The sequence below is a fragment of the Gopherus evgoodei genome, chromosome 2 (genome assembly GCF_007399415.2).
Source record: "Gopherus evgoodei ecotype Sinaloan lineage chromosome 2, rGopEvg1_v1.p, whole genome shotgun sequence".
NCBI lineage: Eukaryota > Metazoa > Chordata > Testudines > Testudinidae > Gopherus > Gopherus evgoodei.
Genome location: NC_044323.1, coordinates 237,085,938 through 237,099,747, shown reverse-complemented (window position 1 = coordinate 237,099,747; position 13,810 = coordinate 237,085,938). Strand labels below are relative to the sequence as shown.

General features: G+C 43.5%; 1 protein-coding gene across 3 annotated transcripts in view; it reads right to left on the bottom strand.

The window, feature by feature from the left end:
• Positions 1–13,810, bottom strand: part of SULF1 (sulfatase 1) — a 175,083-nt gene that overhangs the window by 78,764 nt on the left and 82,509 nt on the right. For all 3 annotated transcript variants that reach the window (XM_030553246.1, XM_030553245.1, XM_030553247.1), the window contains 2 exons: positions 2,981–3,132; positions 712–881 (listed from right to left, as the gene is read on the bottom strand). In XM_030553246.1, the coding sequence (XP_030409106.1) occupies positions 712–881; positions 2,981–3,132 (322 nt within the window). The remainder of the gene's footprint in view (positions 1–711; positions 882–2,980; positions 3,133–13,810) is intronic.

The following is a 13,810-nucleotide window of genomic DNA, read 5'->3' as shown; positions in this document are numbered from 1 at the left end:
TGATTTGGATCTGCTGCTGCCTATCACCTACTTGCACACATTTGAAAATATACCTGTAGAACAACACAAAAAAAGGGACGTTGGACCTGTGTCCTCATTTCTTCAGATAAATGCAAAACCTTTTAATCAATAATTTATTGGACCCAAAGCCAGTAGGTACAGTCATTAGAACGGTACAACCACCTTACAAAAATAATAAGCAGCATGTTATTTAAAAACACAGACCGACAGGCTGCTTGGGAACCAGGCTGTTGCTGTTCTGTAAGCAAGCCTGGTGTGAACATCTGCACAAAAGCTGCCGAAGGACGCTGCCACAACTAACATTTTCAATTAACCAGCTCTCAGGAAAACTATGTCATCTAGAGGAACATGAAGGAAGTAATATCTTTGCAGCAGGTTCTCACAGTGTCTACTTGTTTTAACATATTGTAAGAAGCTGCCTTCACAAAATGGCAAAGAGCCTTGACTTCTCTAATAAAGAGCTCTTAGTCTTACACCACTTCCCAGAGAAAAGAGTTCCTCACTATTGTAAAAGTTGGCACTGTCTCTCCCTAAAGGAACAAGTACAGTACAACATACAGTTGGACTAAAAAGGAATTATATTTGCTACTCACTACAGATCCCTCAATGTATGTTCCTGCAGCGTCTCCATGAAAAACAATAAGCAGCAATACAAATACCCAGAGTTGGCAGAATCCAAATTTTACTTACATGTGCTGCGAAGCATTTGGATAGAGCTCTGAAAATTGTGGTGCAGAATCCTCAGGGCCATGAGGGGCTGCATGGCTGATAACCATCATTATGGGCCTATGGGGATACATTCTCTTAGACATTTTGAAGTAATTAATGCTCTCATTAGTGATTAAGTCTGTGAAGTAGTCCTGTAACATACATTTAACACAAAATAAAAATTACAAAGTGCATCATTAATCAGATCACAGTATTATGTTATACCAAGTAATCATTAGCACTTGGATCAGGAAGTAAAAACGTACCTTCAAAGAGGCACATGATCATAAAGAACACTGGACACACCAGGCATTAATTACTTTCTTAGGAAGGCATATTAGATGGGAGTGTATTTTGCAAAACTCTCTTACCCATAAAACAGGTTGTATTAACTGAAGATGATTACCAGACTTGGCAACATAGTGTTTTCCAGCACATAAAATAGAGCCGACATATACTACTTAAATTTTGTTGATAAAGCTCTTCGACAAAATGTAATGATACCAAAGTGCAAGAAACCACCCATACCTAATATCATTTCATATTTACATCTAAGTCCTTATCACATGGACAGTTCTTTCCCTGAGAGTTGCTCCTGATCTATTGCCAGAAGTCAGCTCCTTCATCCAGAGCTGGTAACTCTCAGAAGTCAGGCCCATTCATTTGCTATTTCTTCCTTCACCCCCACACCCCAAGTGCTTTCTTCATAATATAGATTTGCCTCTGTGCAACATGAGAGAAGTCTACAACACTGAATATATTAAAAAATATGGTTGCCTAGGAATGTCTTTATCAAAGAAATTGCATTCAAACATATAAATATAGGAAGCACTTGAAATCCTGCAGGATCTGTTCTTTTAATTGTACAACATAAAGAATTGCAGCTGCTGAGGTTAAGGTTGTTACTTGCTAATAAACTGGTTTAACCCTCAGCCAAGGTGGCAAATGGAAGTCTACAAGGGAAAGGGAGGAAATGGAAAGAAGAAAAAAAAGATGAAAACTTAAATTAAACCACCTGCCACCTCTAAGCATTCTTTGTTGGCCTGGAGGTCTAGTGTGAGTTTCATTGAGAAAGTTCCGAGATGATGTTTGCAATTTCAAGCACTTTCAGGCATGACTAATCACATGTTGTGGATTCAAGACCCTAAACAGCTGCAAAAGCAGTGCCTGAGGGACTGGATCTGTGTTGCTTGCATGTCAGTGTTAGGACAAGCCAACCAGCTGTAATCTCTCTCTCTCTCTCTCTCTCTCTCTCTCTCTCTCTCACAGCAGATAAAGCAGTCTAGAGATGTTAATGCTCCTGTAATGATGTGGAGGAGACTGACTTCTTATTTATAGGAACTATGAAGATCTGGTCACCTACCAGGGCACCAGTGTTTTGGCAATTTTTGATATCTCAGTCTGGTAAAATGAAATACCCTCAGAAGAGGTCACTGAATGGGTTATTGCTCTCTTACTTTTCTTCCTGTTTTTCTAAACATTATACATTCTTGCTATACATAGGATGTGGAAGGAATTGATAACTAACCAGTATTCTTTATTTTCTAATTTACACTGTATCAGTGTCATGTAATATCTACGGGTGTGGAAATCAGAAGCAACTCTTGTGAGCTTCCAATGAAATCTCATTACATGGGTAAGAAACTACAGCTGCAACATCTGTATCATCCTCCACGAGCTCCATTCTGAGGAAATTCCAGCTTGCATAAAGTGATTTGGAAACTACAGAATTTCCAGTGCTACACACTTCTGAGAAATTTTATTGCCGTTGGCAGATCACCTTGGTCAAATGTTGTCAGGAGTACAAACAAAGTTTGAAGTTTTCTAATCCTTGTTTTCTGCACTTATCTATTCTCATTCTCATATCTGGAACCGGACAACACAGACACACTATTCCCCTCACCACACACATACCCAGTATAACAGAAAACAGCGCCAGATAAGCTTTGCTATACACCGTCATCTTAACGTAAGAGATCAGCAACACAAGACACAATATTTTCTTCAAGAAAGGCTTTTATTCTTTTTTCTTACATGGAGCCACCCATTTCTGAGAGACAGAGAGAGAGAGAGACCAGATTAAAGACCCTTTGTAGCTTTTTATCCATTCTACAATGGCACCTTTAAATTTGAGAAACTGATCTCAAATTATCTGATTATATGACTGTGAGAAAATGACATATGTACTCTTTGGGTGTAACCAATCAAAGGTGAAGTCATCTGATGCAGTGTAAATGTGTCCGGACATTACCTTTGCATAATCAAATCCATGTTTCTCTTTGTGGCCATTGTGACAAACAGTGTAATTATAGAAGCGAGAGTTCTTGATTAATCCAACCCACTCTCTCCACCCAGGAGGGATGTAGCTGCCATTGTATTCATTGAGGTATTTCCCAAAAAAAGCTGTGAACGAGAAAAAGGGCATATATATCAGGGAAATTTTGGCTTTTCACTCTGAATTTTCTTGTTCAACTCAAAAGCATAAATATGTGAATGAACGGTCCTATTTTACTGTGGACCACATCAACATAAAAATGTGTTAGTATGAGTCAAGATGTTGCACGTCTGAAATTCAGATAAAACAACCACTAATATTAATAGTTTCATTTTTTTAAATTAAAATTAGGTATTTCCTAGACCCTGTTGCCAACTCTCTTGATTTTAGATGGTTTTCTTAAGCCCCAGTTCCTGAAGTCATGTGATCATACGAGACTCTCACTTTTCATTTAAAATGAATAAGTTTCTAGCCATCATGGCTGTAGAGAAAAGTTTGAAAACGTATTATATGCTCAAAACCCAGAAGGTAAATTAAAAAACCCAACCTTTTTTAGAATGTAATAGTAAGCCAAATTTCACATTGTTTAGGAGTTGGCTCATGATTTTTGAATGTTTGTAGTTGGCCATACTGATACACTTCCTGGCTAGATAGAGGAGTTGGGGACATTGCGTTGAGTCCTGCAATATGAGTCCTAGTTTGAGAAGGTCAGTCTGCTGCTACAGGTTCTGTGAGGCAGAAGTGAAGGAGATGAGAGGACCAAGGAAGCAGGCTCTAGGTCTGCTGCTACTGAGAGTGACATGCAATAACATGGACAGTTCTTTCCCTGAGAGTTGCTCCTGATCTATTGCCAGAAGTCAGCTCCTTCATCCAGAGCTGGTAACTCTCAGAAGTCAGGCCCATTCATTTGCTATTTCTTCCTTCACCCCCACACCCCAAGTGACTGCAGGTCCTCATACCAGTTCCCAGAGGAGAATGAAGGATGGGGGAATCCTTCAGTAGATGCACTTTCCATGGTCTACCTCATCAACAGGCAGAAATGAGGGGCTTCCCTAGGCGCACGAAGCTAGACTCCTTTGAGGATGAGTGACCAAGAGGATGTTTCCCTTCCCACAGGCAGAGACCCTATGCTGATAAATTGCCTATAGTTCCCTAGTGTTGTTCTGAATTGTACTTCATATACAACAAGTCCTGTTTTTAACCAAGAAATGGAAGCAGCTAAGGAAACACCAAATTCAATCTGAACAAAAACCACACGTGGGAAGGTTTACAAAACAATTCCCAGTGGCGGGTGTGGGAGGTTACTATGCCAGCTTCATCATTTGAATTTGAAACTGCCGGAAAAAGGGGAAAATATCAGAATGTTCAGTCTGATCTCACTTGGCGTGTGCAGGGGTGCCCGGGCTGGGTGTACTGTCAGGGTGGCAAGTGGGAGCCAACCTCAAAGTTTCCCCACAACCTCCCAGGGATCCCTTATCCCTGCTTTCCAGGGCGCAGAGGGGGCACCCTGGCAATGCACTTCACTGCTCATAACCAGTGGTGTGTGTTTTTCCTCTGACACCTTCATTTTATGTTGAACTTCAAAACAGACAAAAATAAATAAAAACAACAGAACAAAAACACCTTCATTGAACATCCCATTTTAAAAATGAAGAATTGCAAGGTTTCATTTTAATAGTTTGATAGTCCTGGAGACTCGTGTCCTAATTATCTGCTGAACTATGAAAATGGAGGTGTGACTTCCATTTGCAACAGAGTGCAATAGACTGCATCACAGGTTGTCAATGTAGACAAGACTAAGGAAGTTGCCCCAAGGAATTCTGGGATACATCCAGAAGACTTCCGGGACCAGTGCTGGCTCCAGGCACGAGCATCCCAAGCAGGGCGGCAATCTACAAGGGGCAGCAGTCCCTGTGTTTTTGCACCCAAACAGTGCGCTGAATTGCCGCTGGACGGCGGGGGCAGTCCATGTGCCGTTAGGGCGGCACACACGTTTCCGCGGTGGTGGCAATTCGGCGGCAGCTTCTATGTTTAGCTATCCACAGCAGCGCAGATTCTGTCTTCTAGCCAAAGACAGAAGCTGCCGCTGAATTGCAGCCGCCACGGAAGCGGACATGCCGCCTGAATAGCACATGGACTGCCCCCACGCGGTGGCAATTCGGCGAGCTGCTTGCAGGCAAAAACAGTAGTGCCGGCCCTGGCAGCCAGCAGTGGCGGCTGCAGAGCCTAGCACAATACCCCTGCCATAGCCAGTTGCAAGCATCCAGCCCAATGGGGTCCGGGGCCAGGTTCAGAGCCGGCTCCTTCCGAGCCATCCCCGGCGGGCCGAGTAGGGCCTGTGGAGACAGGAGCGCGGACACTCCACTTGCACCATTGCTGGGCTGCAGCTCAGTCATGAGAGTGCCGGGATCCCGTGTAACTCGGACAGCACCTGTGGGTGGCTGGCTGGGGCCAACCCATGGCAGCCTCGCAGAGTAATGGGTCAGCCTGGCCCGGGCGCAGCTGGAGAAAGTGGCATCACCTTGGGCAGCCTGGACCTGATGGAGGGAGGAGCGGGGGACATGTGTTACCCCCGTGCAGCTCCCCCCGAGGGTTGAGTAATACTTCCTGCCCCGTTCCAGGCCGGCTCTTCCTGAAGCCAGAACGTTCCTCCCACGGCTGGGCACGCCGGTCGGATGAGTTGCAACCAAGTGGGTGGGGTGGGGGGTTTCCGAGAGTTTGTCGCGGGGAGCTCGAGCTCGGTCCTGGCAGGTCAGTGGCATGTGCTGAGATCTGCATGTCACCCTGTAAGCGCCCTGTCCAGCCTGGGACAGCGCGGGTGGCAGGAGCAGGTCAGGGCTGAGGGGAAAGCAGAGACCCGCGCATGCCGCCTTAACGGCACACTGACTGCCTCCACCGTCCGCGGTGGCAATTCGGCGCGTGCTTGGGGCGGCAAAAACAGTAGAGCCAGCCCTGTCCGGGATCCAAGTCAAGATGGGGCCATGTGCACACAGGAAAGCAACAGGGCTTAACACATGCTTGAGCCCTGCAGGGTCCTGCGGCCCTAGGTTCGAGTCCTAGGTTAATACAATTGGTGTGTGGAAACAATGGGGTTAGGGGCTCTAGCTCAGGCTTAATTTGCTGTGTAGACATACTCTTTAAGACACCTTTCCTATTCCTTTAAACATTCATGTGGCTCTTGTCTAAAACCTCTCCAATTTTTCAATATCCCTCCTGAATTCTGGGCACCAGAAATGGACACAGCATTCCAGCAGCAGTCACACTAGTGCTAAACATAGAGGTAAAATAACTCCCTACTCCTACTTGAAACTCTCTTGTTTATGCATCCAAGGATTGCATTAGCCCTCTTGAAGCCCTCTTGGCCACAGACAGATCATGATCAGCTGATCATCCACCTGAACCCCCAAATCTTTTTTCAGAGTCGCAGCTTCCCAGGACAGAGTCCCCCATCATGTAGGTATGGCCTACATTCTTTGTTCCTAGATGTACACCTACAGATGTTCACATATTAAAACACATATTGCTTTTTGCACTCAGTTTACCAAGTGACCCAGATTGCTCTGTATCAGTGACATATCCTCTTAAATTATTTACCACTTCCCCAATTTTTGTGTCATTTGCATACTTCTTCAGTGATGATTTTATGTTTTCTTTCAGCTCATTAATAATTATGTGAAATTGAATATGGCTAAGAACTGATCCCTGCAGGACTCCACTAGAAACACACCTATTTGATATTATTCCTTGTTTACAACTACATTGACACCTATCAGTTATCCACCTTTTAATCCATTTAATGCATGCTATGTTCATTTTATAGCTTTCTAGTTTTTTAATCAAAATGTGATTATAAATACAAATGCATTACAGAAGTTTATTACATCAACACTATTACCTTCATCAGCCAAACTTGTAATCTCATCAAAAAAGACATCAAGTTAGTTTGACTGGATCTATTTTCCATAAACCTCATTCTGATTGGCATTAATTTTATTACTCTCCTTTAATTCTTTACTAATCAAGTCTTGTATCAGCTGTTCCATTATCTTGCCTGCGATCTATGTCAGACTGACAGGTCTATAATTACCCAGGTGAGCCTGTTTATCCTTTTTAAATATTGGCGCAACATTAATTTTCTTTCAATCTTCTGGAACTTCCCTGGTGTTCCAAGACTTATTACAAAATCAACATTAATGTTCCATCGAGCTCCTCAGCCTGCTCTTTTAAGACTCTTGGATGCAAGTTATCCATATCTGCTGATTTAAATATGTCTAACTTTAGTAGCTGCTGTTTAACATCTTCCTGAGATAACAGTGGAAAAGAAAGAATGTTATCATTTGATATGACTTCATCATCTGTTATCCCCCAGAATAGAAATATTTATGGAACAGTTCTGCCTTTACTGCAGTATTATTGATAATTCTATCATTTACAACTGGTAATAAACCAATACAATTGCTAGAATTCTTTTTATTCCCAATATACTTTAACAATGCCTCCTTATTGTCCTTACACTTTACTGGTCATAAATTTCTCCTTCTATCCCTTTGCTTCCCTTGTCAACTTTTTATATTTTCAGCTTCTAATTTATATCCATTACTATCTAATTCCCCTTTCTTCAATTTGTTTATATATATATTTAATGTAATGTATTTTTCTTTCTTTCTTTCTTTTTCATAGCTGCCTTCACTTCCTCTCTGAACCAGGTCAGTTTTTTAACCAATATGGCCTTCGTCCTCAACTCTGGCTTCTTGGCCTAGGGTGACCAGATGTTCTGATTTTATAGGGACAGTCTCGATTTTTGGGTCTTTTTCTTACATAGGCTCCTATTACCCCCCACCCCTGCCCCGATTTTTCACACTTGCTGTCTGGTCATCATATCTCGGCCATTTAGTAGAGTGTCATGTATCATTCACATTTGTCTGACTAAATTCCTCCTCCCAAATGATTTGGCTCATATTGTTTTCAGCTTTGTGAAATTGGCTCTCTTAAAGCACCAATATATACACATCACTGGTCTGAATTTTATTGTGTTTGCACATTATAATGTGATCAAGTCACGATCACTTGTACCTAAGTTACCATTAATTGCTAGTTCTGTAATCAGTTCCTCTTTATATTTGATGTGATTTAATACAGAATTCCATCATACTGGATGCAACACTTTTTGATTAATATGATCCATCCAGTTTACATGCCTGCCAAGTGTCATTCATCTGGAGTGACAGTCACATATTTGCCTTGATGCCACTATCATGCCAGCTGGAATTTCACTCATAAGTAAGGCTGCAAATAATTCATGGAGGTCACAGAAGTCATGGTGTCCATGACTCTCCATGACCTTCATGAATTTTGCAGCGCTAGTACAGCTGACCTCAGGACCACCCCAGCAGCTGGGGAGCCCAGGGGCCAGCTGCACTGGATGCTGCCATGGCAGCTCCAGGTAGCTTGTCCCCTGTGCTCCCCTGGAGCGGTGGTCTGGGACTAGAAGTGGTGGCAGCGGGGCCCCGGGCCAAGACCACTGGTGGTGGGGCCCCAGGTTGCCCTCCCCCAGACCAGTGGTGGTGGCGGGTGCCTGGGTTTCCCCTGGCCGAAACAGCAGTGGTGGCGGGATCACCGGCTGCTCCCCACACCAGCGGCAGGGGGCCCCAAGTTGCCTCCCCTCCAGTGGCAGGCGGCAGGGGCAGGGGGCCCCAGGCACTCTTCGCTTCAGTGGCAGGTGGCCCCTGGCTCCCCCCCAGCTGCAGCAGGGCCCCAGGCTCCCCGCCCCCCCAGCAGCAATCTTCAGGAGCGGCCCACTCCCAGCAGGTATGATGTAGTCTCAGGTATTTTTAGTAAAAGTCATTGACATGTCACGGGCCATGACTTTTTGTTTATTGCCTGTGACCTGTCTGTGATTTTTACTAAATATACCCGTGACTAAAATGTAGCCTTACTCATAAGCAAGTAGACTGTCAAGCAAGATTTTCTGTCAACTCCTTCTCCTCCTAGCTACTGAAGGCTATCCTGGGACTACTTAGTAGATAGCCACACCTCCCTCCTCCTCCCCTCTCACTGCTCCTCCTGTGACTCTTAGGGCAGTTCTGTGAGGCAGGAAGTGGGGTGGAATAGAATCATAGAATATCAGTGTTGGAAGGAACCTTAGGAGGTCATCTAGTCCAAACCTCTGCTCAAAGTAGGACCAACCCCCACTAAATCATCCCAGCCAGGGTTTTGTCAAGCCGGGCCTTAAAAACCTCTTAAAAACCACTGCGGTCGTGCTGAGAATCTGCATATTTCACCCCCAGGAGGCAGCTAAGATGTGACTCTCTCACAGGACCAGAGGTGTTACAAAGAAACTTAGGGAGAGAAAGGACTGATGGGGAGAAATATGGAGAGGAGGCAGAAACACTGTTGGAAGAGAAGACACAGGGAAGGGCCAAACAGTGGGCAAAGATAGAGACAACAGTAAAGAAAAAAAAAGAGATAGGAGAGAGACTGGAACAAAGAGAGGGAAAGCACTATGGAGACGTAAAATAAATGGTAATCTTGTAGCTAAAGCACAGGACTGTAGTCAGGAGTACTGGTTTCCATTCCCAGCTCTGCCACCGATTCACTGAGTGACCTTGGGAAAGTTATGACACTTCCCATATCTCAGTTTCCCATCTGTAAAACGAGTGTAATACTAACCTGCTTCCCATATAGATCAGAGAACCTTCAGATCCTGGGATCAAAGTATTGTCATTAAACTGTTATGACAGGTGGGGCTGGTACCATCGCCTATAATTAAGGCTGGCTGACACTTCCCATCACAAGGCCCGTTTCAGTTGCTTACAATTTTGCCAAACTTTAACCATTTGGGCTCAAATTTTCCATTCTGTCTGCTTCAGGCTGTGGGTTTTTTTGTTTCTTTGTTTTTTTTGGGGGGGGGGAGGCTTTTTGTTTTTTTAATTTCAGCTAAAATAGTTGGGTGTTTTCCAGTGGGGACACTGGAGGTAGGTAGCAAACAGCCAGGGAAATGCAGGGCAGGGAGTTGGGGGAGGGGACAACCCAAAACAGGAGCGCAGCAAACTGAAAAGGAGAGGGGGACCACTTGGGTGGGGGTGGGGGTGGAAAACCATGGGCAGGCAAGGGGAGGAGGAGGAGGCCCACCAGCTCAGTGCAAAGTAAGGAGAAGTGTGTGTGTGGGACGGGGGAACCCAAGAGGGACATGCATCCACATGTGCTTGCAAAAGCGAGTCTACAGTAACAGTCCCAGGATGGGTGGAGGCAGGCATCCAAGCCTGCCAGCAGATGGTCATCAGCAGGAGCAGCAGTGTGTATGTGGGTCCATGCTGCTCCCCAACCTCTGCAGCAGCAGCAGCAACAGCAACAAGGCAGGAGCTCAGCAGCAGCCTCCTCCTCCAGCAGCAGTGACAAGCCCAGCCCATAGAGCCACAGGTGCGCAGGAATGAGACAGGAGATTGCAGGAAGAGAGGGGAGGATCTCATGATTAAGGCAATTGAATGCTGCCCTGGACAACTAGATCCTATCTCTGTCTATGTGATGCTAGGCAAATCACAAACTGAATTTTTTGCAGGTGATCATTAATTGTGGGTGTCTCTTTTTCTGGGTTCCCTATTTGAGAACCCTGCTAGTCCAAACCTCTTTACCCAGCCATTCCCAGGCCCTTTCCCACCCACCTCCTGATCCAACCTGTCTCTCCCCCACCCTGACCTCCAGTAACCTCCCGGCCCAAATTCCCTGTTCCGGCTGGCTTCCCTGGGCTACTTGAGACCCCGGGGTCTGCTTTGCAGAAGTGCTGAGCATTCACAGCTGCACATGAAGTCAATGGGAGCTGTGCTTTGAACACATGAGGGGCTACATAATGATAAATTCTCTGAAAAATCAGGTCTGAGGTATTTCAAATTGGGCACCCAAAATTCTGCATCTCCTAACTTTTGAGTGCTGGAGTTTGCAAGCTTAATAGTGCTCTTTTTTTTTTTTTTTTTTTTGGATGTGTAATTAGAAATGGGGAGTGACAGGCAGAATCAAAGGCTTGATTACTCCACTCATTCACATTTGCAAAAATGTCACTTGGAGCTATTTTTGGACTTGACAGCTATGATGTTATTTCAGTGATAAAACAGTAAATAGTAATTACCAAAAAGAACTAACACAATCTTGTCAAAGGGACTAACACAACTACTACTTGAACGTCCTAGGTATGGTGAAAAGCTGAATACTAGTGATCTGGGAACAGCAGCAGCAGCCTTGGTAGTAGATTGAGTTTGTCAGTTTACATCATCCGAGGGCCGTTTATTGGTCAAAAGCTGAGAAGGATAAGAATAATTAAATATATTGAGGAAAAAGCCAGTCTTTTAATTCAACCATTTCTCAACTGGATTTCTTTAGCACTACTGAGGACAGATGAGTGCAAGCCAATCAAAGAACAGTGCCTGGTTCTCTGCCCCTAAATGAAGACACATGCCACGCTGAACAGAACACACCGACCATACAGTGGCAATAGTATACACTATGGGTGTTCTGTGTGCAGTTTCAAAATCGAAGTATCATAAAATGAAATGGTGTATGCCAAAAGCCTCTCTGGCAGCTGGCACTGTAATGCTCAAATATTCTCCCTGCTCTTTGCATACTTAGCTCATACAATCAACCCACATCCTTGACTTGGCTATAGCTTTAACGTTTCTGACTTGCCCAGGTATGAGTACTGACTAGACGATAGCCTCAGGCAACACACATATTTAGGAGCAGCTCAGCAAAGCTATGGGGCTTAGGAAGCCATTTCTACTTGTAATGAATAAAACAGATTATGGCTCAATGGGTAAAGAGTCTCATTAAAAAGCAATGCAATTTTTAGGGGACATCTTTACACTATTATATGTAATGGCCCCCACAGGGACAACAGCAAAGATAAATGCAGATTTTTGCATTTTAATAAGACAGGTTTTATCTGCATTCTGGCAGTTTTGCTAACTGTTCCCAGGACACAGTGTTATTTTTAATGACATGTATAATAGTTTGCTACATTGGAATAACTGCAGTCTGTGTGACAATGTACAATTAAGATTATGCAAATAATTACATGGCAAGGTGAGCAGTTATCTGGATATCCTTATGACTTTGGAATGTTTTTGTCACTGCAAAAGATAAACATTTGGAGACGTATAAATGCACTCCTTAAAGCTCGTAATTAGGGTGACCAGATGTCCCAATTTTATAGGGACAGTCCCGATTTTGGGGTCTTATATTACCTATTATTGATTTTTCACATTTGCTGTCTGGTCACCCTACTTGTAATTGATTTTTACTTTTCTCCCTAACAATTAGCTAAAGGTCTTGAACTGGATTGGGGCCAGTTCAAAATAATGGTATCTAAGGGGTTGCCCAGAGCCTTGGGAGAATTTGACCCAGGAATTTTGTGGATTTTGAGAGCAAGATTTTCATAATTTAGTAAGATTCACCTTCTTGCAATATCAAATATATTTTATATAAGATCTTTTCCCCACCTCTTTTTTACTATCAGGCTATTTTGAAGACACTGTACCACAGAATTAGTCATGTCACTACCATCTGTTCTGGTGGGTGTCATATAGCTAGACAGTGTAAATGCACTGCAGAGACATCCCTAGTCTTTCCGTAGACCAAAGGACATCTATTGCATACAGGCTGCAGCTACCCATTGATATTTGCAGGGACATTTCTGATTTTAACAAAACAAATAAAAACAAACAAAACCCAAACAACCAATAAAAAACCACCACACCTCTAAAAAGACATGGTACAGTAAGGTTTACTCACCATGACCCAGACAACTGTTTTAGGTAGACAGCCCACTTCCTTTAACAAAACTAGCTATGAGGAAACCATTTACTGGAGTAGCAAAGAACTGTTTGTATGAGATTTCAGTACTGACGCAGAATGATTCAATGCCTTTGGGGACAGAGCCCAACACAACTGAAAGGCCAGTACTATTCCAGTCAACTCCTCCTCACTTTCTTCCCATTAACCTAACAACAATTTCAAAACTGAGAACTTTTGGGTTTTTTTCCTCTCCAGAGGGTTTTTTCCTGGTTACAACACTACTTTGCAACATTATAGTACCTCTATCAAATCACAAACAACAATTAAGATTGACAACACCACTGAGGAATATTATAAGCAGCACTCCACTTATGCATATGGGGAAACTGAGGCACAAAAATGAGTTTAACCTACAGCTTGCCCAAAATCACAAGGGATATCTGTGACAGTGCCAGAAATAGTACTCAGATTCTTAGTTCCCAGTTCTGTAACTTAACCATAGTACCATATCTCCTTATGAACAACTCAGGTTTTCTATTTTTACAGCTTTGAGGGTATTTCCCAGTATCTGTCAGTGTTATCACTATAACCATAAAAATATTTAGGGTTTAATAACTATAACTTGATACACAGGTTGTTAGCCCAGTCTTTATACACCTCTACCTCGATATAACGCTGTCCTCGGGAGCCAAAAAATCTTATAGTGTTATAGGTGAAACCGCGTTATATTGCTTTGATCCACCAGAGTGCGCAACCCTGTCCCCCCAGAGCACTATTTTACCACGTTAATTCATTATATCCGAATTTGTGTTATATCAGGTTAGTTATATCGGGGTAGAGGTGCATATATGAACAATATCCCTTTATTATAGACCAGGCTGGTAGTACCACCCATTGTTTAGGGTTGCACAGTCCTTGCCATTGTAAGACTCTTTTCAGTGGCTTATAACTTTGCCATACTTCAGTTGTTTGGGCTGAAATTTTATATGTCATTGTCTGCCTCAAGTGGAATTTTTCAGCCCA